At 46.0% G+C, this 12,614-nt stretch overlaps 1 protein-coding gene across 1 annotated transcript in view; it reads left to right on the top strand.

Annotated features, from left to right (window-relative positions):
* slc30a6 (solute carrier family 30 member 6) overlaps positions 1-9,756 on the top strand; it is a 22,735-nt gene extending 12,979 nt beyond the window's left edge. The window contains exons 9-15 of the mRNA XM_056270123.1: positions 1,720-1,814; positions 4,103-4,151; positions 4,249-4,368; positions 7,257-7,359; positions 7,441-7,488; positions 7,700-7,768; positions 9,170-9,756. Coding sequence (XP_056126098.1) covers positions 1,720-1,814; positions 4,103-4,151; positions 4,249-4,368; positions 7,257-7,359; positions 7,441-7,488; positions 7,700-7,768; positions 9,170-9,634 — 949 coding nt within the window. The 3' untranslated portion in view covers positions 9,635-9,756. The remainder of the gene's footprint in view (positions 1-1,719; positions 1,815-4,102; positions 4,152-4,248; positions 4,369-7,256; positions 7,360-7,440; positions 7,489-7,699; positions 7,769-9,169) is intronic.
* The last annotated feature ends 2,858 nt before the right edge of the window (positions 9,757-12,614 follow it).

Raw genomic sequence — 12,614 nt, 5'->3', positions numbered from 1 at the left:
CTCACTCACTCTCACACACACTCACTCACACACACACACACACTCACACACAGACACACACACTCACACACTCACTCACAGACACACACTCACACACACTCACTCACACACACACTCTCTCTCACAGACACACACTCACACACACTCACTCACACTCACACACTCACTCACACACTCACTCACTCACACACTCACACACAGACACACACACACACACACACACACACACACACACACACACACACACACACACACACTCACACACAGACACACTCACACACTCACTCACACACACTCTCTCACAGACACACACTCACACACACTCACTCACACACACTCTCTCTCACAGACACACACTCACACACACTCACTCACACTCACACACTCACTCACTCACACACTCACACACAGACACACACTCACACACACTCTCTCTCACAGACACACACTCACACACACTCACTCACACACACTCTCTCTCACAGACACAGACACACACTCACACACACTCACTCACTCACACACACACACTCACACACACTCACTCACACACACTCACTCACTCACACTCACACACTCACTCACAGACACACACTCACTCACACTCACTCACTCACACACACTCTCACAGACACTCACTCACTCACACTCACACACTCACTCACAGACACACACTCACTCACACTCACTCACTCACACACACTCACTCACTCACTCACACACTCTCTCACAGACACACACTCACACACACTCACTCACACTCACTCACTCACACACACTCTCTCTCACAGACACACACTCACTCACTCACACACACTCACTCACTCACACACACACTCATTCACTCACTCACAGACACACGCTCACACACGCACAGACACACACTCACACACACACTCACACACGCACAGACACACACTCACAGACACACACTCACTCACTTACACGCACACACACACACTCACACTCTCTCTCACAGACCCTCACACGCGCGCACACACTCTCTCACAGACACACACTCACACACACTCACTCACTCACACGCACACATTCACACATGCACAGACACACACACTCACACTCTCTCTCACAGACACACGCACACACTCACACACGCACAGACACACACACTCACACTCTCTCTCACAGACACACACACACACTTACACTCTCTCACAGACATGCACACACTCGTCTCACACACACACACACACACACACACACACACACTTACACTCTCTCTCACAGACACACGCACACACTCACACATACATTAAGGGCCTTATATACTCATGGCAGAGTTCTTTATTCTTCATTTGGGGGTAAAAAAGTTCGAAATATGACCAGCGATTATAGACAGACAGACACACACACACACACACACGCGCACACCCACAGACACACACTCTCTCACAGACCAGCGATTATACTGTTAGCGAACACCCTGACTCCGCCCACATTTAGATGAATATGTGAATATGTGCTGCTCTTTCCTCTCAGTAACAGAATAAACACACGATACCAATGTCAGCGGTGAGAAAACAGCAGTTCAGAAAGCATCTGATCGTGTGTGTGTGTGTGTGTGTGTGTGTGTGTGTGTGTGTGTGTGTGTGTGTGTGTGTGTGTGTGTGTGTGTGTGTGTGTGTGTGTGTGTGTGTGTGTGTGTGTGTGTGTGTGTGTGTGTGTGTGTGTGTGTGTGTGTGTGTGTGTGTGTTTTAGGGGGCGTCTGCTGGTGGGAACATTCGTGGCTCTGTTTTTCAATCTGTTGACTCTACTGTCTGTCAAGAACAAGCCGTTCGTCTTCGTGTCTGAAGGTAAGCTCTTCTCACACACAGCGTTTGTCTTCACACACTCTGGGCAGCTCCTGATGCGAGTTCATGAGTCCGGCCTCGCGCGGGACACACTGCAGGAGTGCTGACCCGTGCCCGTTATAGCGTTATAGTCAACCAGATATATTTGTGCTCTTCTCATGGCGTTAGATATAGGGCTGCAACAAACGATTATTTTGATAATCGATTAATCTAACGATTATTAGAACGATTAATCGACTAATCGTCGATTATTTCGCAGACTAATCAGTAAGTTTGGAACGATTATTCAGCTTTTCCAATTAGTTAAAACATTGAGTTATACATATCTAACATATTCTATACATATTATCTAACTATAATATAAAAAAAGAAAATCACTTCAGCTTTTGAAATAGTTGTTTTAATGAACTTTGAGCCAACTAAACAGGTCATTCTCTTTAAGTTTTCAGATTTCGGTCCAACTCAAATCACACTCAAATGCTCTCTAAGCATTGTTTAATAGGCCCACTGCTTTTCTTAGAACTGAAACAGAAAAAGGGACATTAACTTCAGGTCACAAAGAATGGTAAAATATTAATCTGCAAACAATTATTATAAGTATAAAATTACAATCTTTTTTTACATGACAATTGAGCTGACAGAGACGTTCTCATTCACCTTTTAATTTATAGTATGATAAAGTAACTGCCATGATATTCTTCCTATATCATAGGAAGGATATAACATCTCGTTTTGTAAGTCTTCATGATTATTGAACAAAATACAGGCAAGTGATAAGACTATAATAATACCTAATATACTAATAGTGTTACAATAATAAAAACAGCCCTGACTCCTAAGCTCGATCAAGCTTTATTCTATGCAAAATAAGTCATCACATTACTGTAATTATATTACTATTGATAATATTATTACTATTATTAGTAGTATTGCATTCTCTAATAAAGAGAGATTTGCCGCTGGTTAGTAAGCTCCAGCTGGAGAACACTCACTTCTCACCGGCTCCTCTTTTGCCGGGATGTTTCCTCTTGCACTCCAACATGCATGTTGTGCTTTTTCACGGGAGAAAAGCAAGTTGCGCCTTGCAATTATTGCACACGACAGCATTCTTGATTTGAAGTTTTGTGAAACTTTCCCAAACCTAAACCTTGCTAGTTCGGATTCGTTTGCACTGTCATAATTCGCGCTGTGTTTTCTTCTACCGCAATAGCATTTGTAAGGGCTGCACTACACTCTAGCGCTACAGCGCCGTAGCGGTCAAATCGCGATATTGCAGGCCCTTACATTAGGTCACGTGAGATCAAACGACTACTCGACAACAAAGATATTTGTCGACAAATTTTTATTGTCGACGTTGTCGACAACGTCGACTAATCGTTGCAGCCCTAGTTAGATATACGCTGTGTTTTGGCAAAGCTTCATTTAATTGAACTCAAATCAAAGTCGAGCTATGGCTTAGTGCACTTAACAGCTGCGCCGTCATCATGAGTGTGTGTGATGAGCTGATGGTGCTCCTGACCCGGGGTGGTGTATTCTGTATAATCTCCTGAATGTGTGGACGGATGATTGGAAGATTCCACTAGATTTGTAAGATATTGTTAGTGAATCTGTTTTCACAGATAATGCAGTTTTCCACAAACTCTTGCAGGGGAAGAAGTTACGGCACGAGTAATGTTATACGGGTGTGTAAATCTGGGTGTGCTTTCATCATTTAGATGCCATGACCCCAGATATGATCATCCTCACGCGATCGACCCCGTCCTACAAATTAAAAAGCAGCTTTATATTTTCATGTATAAAGATTCAATTTATGCTATAAAAAAATGTAGTTTCTGTTACATTTAAGCCTTTTCTATTCACTATAGTTCTGCACTGTTAGATGTATATTTCCTTTAAATAATGTTGATTTAAATACAAATTATTAATTAAAACAACTTTTTTTTAAAATCAAAAGCATTAATTAATCTTTACTTCTTTTTCTCTAAACGTTTGCATTGATCCACTAGCACTCTTGCGGCCCACAGTGTGAAAACACTGTAAAGCAAAAATTTGTATTCTTCTGAAATATTCATTTTTCATTAATAAGTGTTTTATTGTTTGTTATTATTATTATATTCAAATTTATCCTATAGAACAGTGTGAATGAGACCATCACATCTAAAAAGAGGATTGAGTCCACTTTAAAGTCGATGCGCAGATATCCTGTTCAACTCTCTCAAACTGCACCCGATTGATGCATTCAACTTTAAATGTACAGTATTTTCTGTTTGTGTGTGTGTGTGTGTGTGTAGCTGCGAGCACCAGCTGGCTTCAGGAGCACGTGGCCGACCTGAGCCGAAGGTAAGAACGTCTCGCTCCGTCACATGTGTAATAAACTGACGTGTGTGTGTGATAAACGGAGCGCTGATGCTCAGTGTGTGTGTGTGTGTGTGTGCAGTGTGTGTGGACTGATCCCGGCGCTGAGCAGCGTTCTCCTGCCCAGGATGAACCCGTTTGTGCTGATCAACCTCGCGGGAGCCTTCGCTCTGGGCATCACCTACATGCTCATCGAGATCAGGTGAGGACACGCGTGTGCAGTCACGAACACTAAGAGCGCTCACCTCTTCCTGAAATCAATCAATCAGAGTTTCAACCGTCAATAAAACAGCTGGAGAACAATAACATTATCCTCAATAACACTTTCAGTGTCTATAACTCTACATTAATAACTCTTCTGAAACAGACATGCACTAGATTACACATTCATTATATCTTTACCTGTTCTTCAATATTTAATGTGTTTGAATAAATCTATCATGAAAACAAATGTTTATCCATTTAAATATTTATATTTAAACAAAAAATTGGAGTATAAACATATTATTACAAAAAACTGTCTTGTACTAAGATGTAAATATTAGTCTTCAGATCAGCTGTTAATTGTAACCTGTGATATTACAGTAATGCAGCGACTGTTCACAGAGATTACTGGAGAAAAACACTGTTCCTGATACATATAAATCAATCCATATCCAATCAAATTGAATCCAGTTTGTGAATTTAAATAAAATAGAATCGTGAAATTTGTCAATGCCCAGCCCCGTTCACACTACAAGCGGCAAAGCGACACGATACCATTCATTTCAATGTTGAGCGGGCGGTTTCCGGCGACAGGAGGGGGCGTGTCCAGCGACCGTTAGCGACCGGAGGGGCGTGTCCAGCGACCGTTAGCGACCGGAGGGGCGTGTCCAGCGACCGTTAGCGACCGGAGGGGCGTGTCCAGCGACCGTTAGCGACCGGAGGGGCGTGTCCAGCGACCGTTAGCGACCGGAGGGGCGTGTCCAGCGACCGTTAGCGACCGGAGGGGCGTGTCCAGCGACCGTTAGCGACCGGAGGGGCGTGTCCAGCGACCGTTAGCGACCGTAGGGGCGTGTCCAGCGACCGTTAGCGACCGGAGGGGCGTGTCCAGCGACCATTAGCGACCGGAGGGGCGTGTCCAGCGACCGTTAGCGACCGGAGGGGCGTGTCCAGCGACCGTTAGCGACCGGAGGGGCGTGTCCAGCGACCGTTAGCGACCGGAGGGGCGTGTCCAGCGACCGTTAGCGACCGGAGGGGCGTGTCCAGCGACCGTTAGCGACCGGAGGGGCGTGTCCAGCGACCGTTAGCGACCGGAGGGGCGTGTCCAGCGACCGTTAGCGACCGGAGGGGCGTGTCCAGCGACCGTTAGCGACCGGAGGGGCGTGTCCAGCGACCGTTAGCGACCGGAGGGGCGTGTCCAGCGACCGTTAGCGACCGGAGGGGCGTGTCCAGCAACGAGACAAAGTTGAGATCTGTTCAACTTTATGCAAATGAAGAGCGACTTTCGGGAGCGACAACCAATAGGAGTGAAGTCAGTGGAGTCACGTGATCGGTCACTCTTCAGTGCCGAGTCCGACCGAGGCAAGTGAACGAGAAGCTCATTTTAGCAGTCAGAAACTGTCCTATAATTAATGATAGGTCCCCGTCAGGGATGGAAATTAGCACCCGCCACCAGCCAAATGCGGGTGATTTTGTGTTGTGGCGGGTAAACTCGCTTCACCTACCGGCCACCGTGGCGGGTAAATAAAAATAGCATACTGTTTCACCCGGACGGCGGATCATCATGGTGCGTTCACACCAGACGAGAATAGAGCGTCTGGCGCGAGTGATTTCATCAATGCAAAGACGCGTTACGCGCGTAAAAAATTCCTGCGGCGCGAATGAGGTGTAGAGCGCGCCGTGGTAGATGCGAATACGCCTCATTCGCGCGGCAAGTTCGAGCGTCTGACGCGTTCCACGCGCATGATTTTATTGAGTGCTTTTGTGCATTCACGCGTTTGACGCGAATTTGCGTCTGCCGCCCGAGTTGAAAAATCTGAACTTTAGCGTCAATTCGCGCCGCGTTAACCAATCAGGAGCCTAGCTGCTGTCACGTGGTGAAGTATCTGGATGCTTCAATAAATTATTTTGTACTAAATGCCTGGTGTGGTTCTAATGCACAACAAAGCAAATATTTTATCACATAAAACTTGATTTCAATATATGAGACATATTAATTTTGTATTGAATGCTATTTATTCCATTTCATATCTAGATTATATTAAATATTATTCTAATGTAAAGGCAACCAACATACTATAGCTCATAAATCCGTGTCTGGAGAGAGTTGTGTGAGAGAGAAAAAAATCACAGGACAGGTTATTTACTTTTGGAGGCTGGCTCAATTTATCATCAAAACAAAAATAAATGACAGATTAGGTGGATGAGGCCGAGGGTGAGAGAAAGAGAAAATGTCAGTATTTCATTGAGACTTGAGATTAAATAAACTGCCCAAGTATTCTTGTAGTATTAATTTTCACATGCAGTTACACATTGTCGGTTAAAAAGCAAGAAAGTGGCTGGTAAAAACATTGAGTGGCTGGTAGATTTTGAAATCCAGCAGCCACAGTGGCCGGTGGACAAAAAAGTTAATTTCCATCCCTGGTCCCCGTGTGCATACAGTGGTGTTCACCGTACTGACTCCGAGACTGAAGGGTTTCGGGAACTCGGATAGACCGGTATTTGCCCGTTTGCTGCAGTTAAATAGCCGCGATGGCAAAGAGCACTCACTGTTTCTCGTTCATCTTTAATATTATGCATTTTATGTACTGATTCCATTTATATTTAGACTTTTCCTTCCAAAATGTTTGTTTGTAGCGGCAAGAAAACGTATTTGTTGTCTAACATAGAGTAACATCCGTGAATGTCACTCACAAACATCACTAGGGATCCAGTGGTGGGAACGCCCTCCAGCGCAGCCACCGCCGCTGTAGTGTGAACGCAGCTTAACTCTATACTCCAACCACAACAGAGGATTTCTACACAGATTAAATAACACGGCACATATTGTATTACTCCTACATCTCTTTGAATTCCTCCCTTATGTGATGTTGTGTGCTTGTTGTGCAGTAACTATCACGCGATGGACACCGCGTCTGCCGTGGCCATCGCCCTCATGACCTTCGGCACCATGTACCCGATGAGTGTGTACAGCGGGAAGGTGCTGCTGCAGGTGTGTGTGATCACGTGTGTGTACTGACACCTGTGTGATGCGCAGACTTCACACACTCACGGCTGTCCTCTCTTCTTTCAGACCACCCCGTCTCACGTCATCGGTCAGCTGGATAAACTGCTCCGAGAGGTCAGTCCTTCATCAGATGTGCACTATATTGCCAAAAGTATTGGGACACCCCTTCAAAGGGTGGAGCAACTCCATATCAAACCCTACGGATGAGGAATGGGATGTCATTAGAGTTCATGTGCATGTAAAGGCAGACGTCCCAAAACGCTTGGCGATCCCGTGCCTTACGCTGCCAGCGCTCTCTTCTTCACTCATTCCTGATGTTTTTCAGGTGTCCACGCTGGATGGAGTTCTTGAAGTCAGAAACGAACACTTCTGGACCGTTGGCTTCGGCTCCTTGGTGTGTAGATTATCTTTCTAACTGATGATTTCGAGCACATGTGCTGTTAATGAACACTGAAGTCACGCTGGCTTGATAAAGGCTTTGTACAAACTTGGGTTATGGCTGTGTTTACATAATTGTACCTAATTTGGCTTTCAGTTATTAGTCTGTTTCTTGCTATAAATTTACATTTGGGTTGATAATATAATAATATAAATGATCATTTTGATGAACCCATATCGATTCTTAAATCCCTATAATAGCGTGCCTGCTATCCTATAATCTCAGTAATCATTGATTACTCAGCTCTCAAATCCTGTCAGTTTCAGCAGTAATTTCAGTCCATAAATGTGTGTTTGTGTGTTTAATGTTTGTGACAGAAGAACCGATCATCTCTTCCTCTTTACTACTAGTTACAGCAGCAAATAAACATCAATGTTTTTACCCAACTTTATCCAATTTGGCGTTTCGGGCCTTTTAAATAGCTTATAAATCTCTCATTATGCTATATTATCACCAATTCAGGATTCAATCTCTTAGTGAACTTGTTCTCTTTCCTTTAAACACGGATTTTTATTTCTTTTTGGAGTTGATGGATCGTAGGCCTCACTGATCGGAGTTTGCGCACTTTCAGTGTTTATAAGTTCAATAAGCTGAGGTGCATGAGCTCAGATCAAATACTAAACCTGTGTCCACTGAGTATCCTGATAGTTCTCGTGGATGAACCACTGTGAAAGGAATATAATTGTGACGGCTGCTTGAAAACACTCCTCTATGAAATGAAATGTCTTCGAGGCCTGGGGCCGGTTACATAAACTGCTAAGACTAGTCTTACAAGTTAGTCATCACATTTCTTTTTTAAACATACGGCTTAATATGATACCAAAAAGCAAGACTGATTGCCTCTTGAGTAACTGCTAGTTGGTCATACTAGTAATGGCGATGTTTATGCAACTGACCCCAGATCTCTCAGCTCTTCAGCAAACACTCACATAAGCCTTCGGGGTGGATCTAAAAGATCCTGTAGTCAATCATTTTATCCCTTAAATATCATCTTTGATCACCAGAATTACATATTTAAACGTTTTTTACTTAAAAAAATTATTCATGCCTTTAAACAGCTTGAATGTCACTCGACACCCTTGCCTGATTATGAATATGCAAATGAGCCCCGCCTCCACTCACTCACTCAGCTCAGAGATCCACACATTGATCTGATTGGTTACAAGGTCGTTTGTGACGAAACACCAGCGATTTCAAACCGTGATTTTGAGACTGTCTTTGGTTCACTGCAGTTTTGAGGAGGAAATACTCAGCAATGCTGTCAACCTATGAATTTACACATGGTTTAGCACATTAATAGACATATAAACAACATTAAAAGCTGGATTTTCTGTAACTCGCACTGTTTTTGCACAGGCTGGTTCCATCCACGTCCGCATCCGCAGAGACGCTGATGAGCAAATGGTTTTGGCTCACGTGACCAACCGTTTGAGCGCGCTAGTCTCCACGCTAACCATCCAGATCTTCAAGGACGAGTGGATCCGCCCGTCGCTGAGTTCTGGCGCTGGATCGCTCAGTCTCTCGGAGTACGTGTCTTCAGCTGTGGTGTCCGAGCTGAACCCGGTCACGTCCACGCCTGCCAAACCCAGCAGCCCTCCTCCCGAGTTCTCCTTCAACACGCCGGGCAGACACATGCAGCCGCTGGTGTTCCCGGCCCACCAGCACCGGCTCCCGTACGGCACGCTGAGCCAGGGCCTCCAGGGGCCCGGCGTCCGGCTGGGCTTCGGCCTCGGGGCTCAGGGATACAGGACACTGAATACGGCGCCGCACAGATACGGGAGCAGTCTTCCCAACACACACACTGACCAAACGAGACCCTGAGCTCCTCACACCCATCAAAACCCTGAGTATTTATTGTTACGGGACCAATAGCTACGGTTTTATTCACAATGGATGTTTTATCTGTATTGTTTATTTGTATTAAACTGCTATCAGACATCTTACTTTTCCCGTTGTCTTCATTATGAAAGGCCATTCGTTCACACAAGCTATGTTTCCATCCAAAGTTGTGAATTTACATTTGTGGATAAAGCAGTGTTTCCCAGAGAAGAAAATCATCACTTCCTGGGGAAAGTCCTTGTTTCTTTATCCAGGGTTCGTACAAGGTGCTTGAATTTGATTTTCTGATATTTAAGTCCTGGAAAACCCTTTTTTAACAAGATATGTGAAACTAGGGTTTCATTTTATCGATAAAACAATCTTTTCACGCAAAATTAAAGCTGTAGTCCGTCTGATATAGATATAGAGGCATTTGGCATGGCTATGAGTGTGATATATAAATATCCAAGTATATATTGCAGCTTTCATTCTTCAGGTCCATCATATTGTAGAGTTCTCAGGCAAGGACGAGACGGTTTTAATAACAAAAGATGTTTATTAGAGGCTGTTGTCGGCCACAGCCCACGCCATACACACCCGCTTATAAGACAACCGCACTTGAACCAGCGAGGCGCTCTTCAACTCCTGCTATCTCCCAGGTTCCCCCTTAACTCCCCCGAGGGGTGGAGCCTCTTTCCATATTCAGCTTGAACAACGAATCAATCAAATCACATAAAATGAATAAAGTACAACATTAACATCAAATGCATCCTTATTTGTAACAGAACAGCATTTTGAACATGTTACACTACCCCCCTCTAACTGAAGTCCTCTACCCCGAGGACAAAGTCTCTAAATCTGACTGGGGTTCTCCTCTCCCTCCTAGGACGCCCCACTTCAGGTGCCGCTTCCGCTGAGCCCTGCGAATGATCACCCTGAGGGATGTCGGGTAGTGGTGTCACCTGCTGGCCACTACTGGCCATATCAGCTGGTCCAATATCAGGCATGATCCCACCCAGTGGCTGTCCAGCTTAGGGCACCTTCCTCTCTTCCTAACTGGGCTGTAAACCCGAACTAGCTCTCCAACCCCAAAGTTGAGCCCCCCTAACCTCGGGTTATAAGGAACCCCCTCCTGGTTAGGCAGTGCAACGGCCTCAGGCCGTTTCGTAAAGTAATCCATAGCGGTCAACACAAAGCAATTTCCCTGCGTGGTGCGAGGAAATGGCCCCATGACATCCACCTCTAACCGCTGCATCAGCTCCCCCACCAGAAACTGCTGCAGTTGGGCCCTAGACTTCCCCTGCGGCCCTTTGCGTGCTGTACAAAGATCACAACGCCTGCAGAAGTCCTCTACATCACGCCTCAGCCGTCCCCAGTAGAAGGCCTGATGTAGATGCCGAAGTGTCTTCGTCACCCCAAAATGGCCAGACCCGGTAAAGCCATGCATGGCCTTCAACACTGCCTCTTGCATGTCCCCAGGCACCACGACTTGCAATCTCTTTTCTCCTGTCGCTGGCACCATCCATGCTCGCTGGAGAACCCCCTCTGTTAGCCGTAGACACTTGAACTTGGCCCACAATCCCTTGGTGAATGGGGAGTGGGCTGCTACCTCCTCCCATGGTGGTCGTTGCTGTGCCTCTACCCAGAGGATCACAGGCTGTAGGTCTGGGTCCCCCTTTCTGATTCTCCGCCCATTGAGTGACATCCACCTCCTGTAGCTCCCGACAGACCGGCTCGGGCCCTACTTTCCGGCTAAGCTCCCACTCTCTAGCTTCTCTGCGCTCACAATACCTGCATTCCTGCATACTGCATGGACATCCCGACAGGCCGTCTGCATTACCATGCCATTCCCCTGCACAATGAGTAATGGTGAACTCATAATTACAATTCCTTGAGCCAACGAGCCACCTGGCCCTCTGGTTCCTTGAAAGTCATCAACCACAGCAAAGAGGCATGGTCAGAGCGTATGGTTTAGTGCCGACCGCACAAGTAGTACTTGAAGTGCCTGATGGCAGAGGTTGTGGCCAACAGCTCTCGTCATGTGAGACAAATCCTTCTATTCAGCTTTGTTTAGCACCTTGCTGAAATATTCTACTACTTTCTCTCCGCCTGGCAACACTTGTGACAAAACAGCCCCTATTCCATCCCCACTTGCATCTGTATCAAGAACAAAGGAAAGTTGGGGGTCGGGAGGTCCCAGAATGGGCGCGCACCAGGGCTTGCTTCAGAGTATCAAAAGCCTTTTGACAGCACTCTGACCAGACAAAGCACTGATCCTTCAGCAGGATCTTGTAAAATCAAGAAAATACAACTGCAATACAAGAAAATCCCTGTACAAACGTCCTGTAATAGGATGCCAGATCCAAGAAGCTTTTTAACTCCTTCTGACTCATCGAGATAGGCCACTCCCATACGGTTGTTGTCCAAAAACACCAGACACTGCTATTTCGGAATGCCTTCCAGTACCCTCTCCATTAGGTGCTCAAATGTGGCAGGGGCATTGCAAAGACCAAAAAATAGGACTTTAAATTGCCACAGACCTCTTCCCGTGCAAAAAGCCGTCTTGGGTCGAGCTTCTGGCTTCAGAGGCACTTGCCAGTACCCACTCCTCAAGTCCAATGATGAAAACCCACAAGATCCAAGCGTGGGAGAGGGTACGAGTCTCTCGTGTCACTGAATTGAGCCTCCTGTAATCGACACAAAAGCGCCACTCCTCCCCTTTCTTTGGGACCATGACCACCGGGGATGCCCAGGGGCTCTCAGAAGGCTCTATTATACCAGCACGCTGCATCTTTACCAACGCCTGCTCTGCCGCCTCCTGTCGACCTAAGGGCATACGTCTTGGCCGCTGACGTATGGGCATTGCATCCCTGGTGTTGATGTCGTGTTGCACCAGGGAAGTCTGACCCAGGTCCTCTTCATCACAGGAAAAACAGTCCTGGAATTCCACTAACAGCAGGTTGTTGGAGCTCCTTTGTGTTAT

This window comes from Rhinichthys klamathensis, unplaced genomic scaffold, assembly GCF_029890125.1.
Source record: "Rhinichthys klamathensis goyatoka isolate OS25496 unplaced genomic scaffold, OSU_Roscu_1.1 h1tg000297l_1, whole genome shotgun sequence".
Taxonomy (NCBI): domain Eukaryota; kingdom Metazoa; phylum Chordata; class Actinopteri; order Cypriniformes; family Leuciscidae; genus Rhinichthys; species Rhinichthys klamathensis.
Note: the sequence above shows the minus strand (reverse complement) of the source record. Positions and strands in the feature narration are given on the sequence as shown.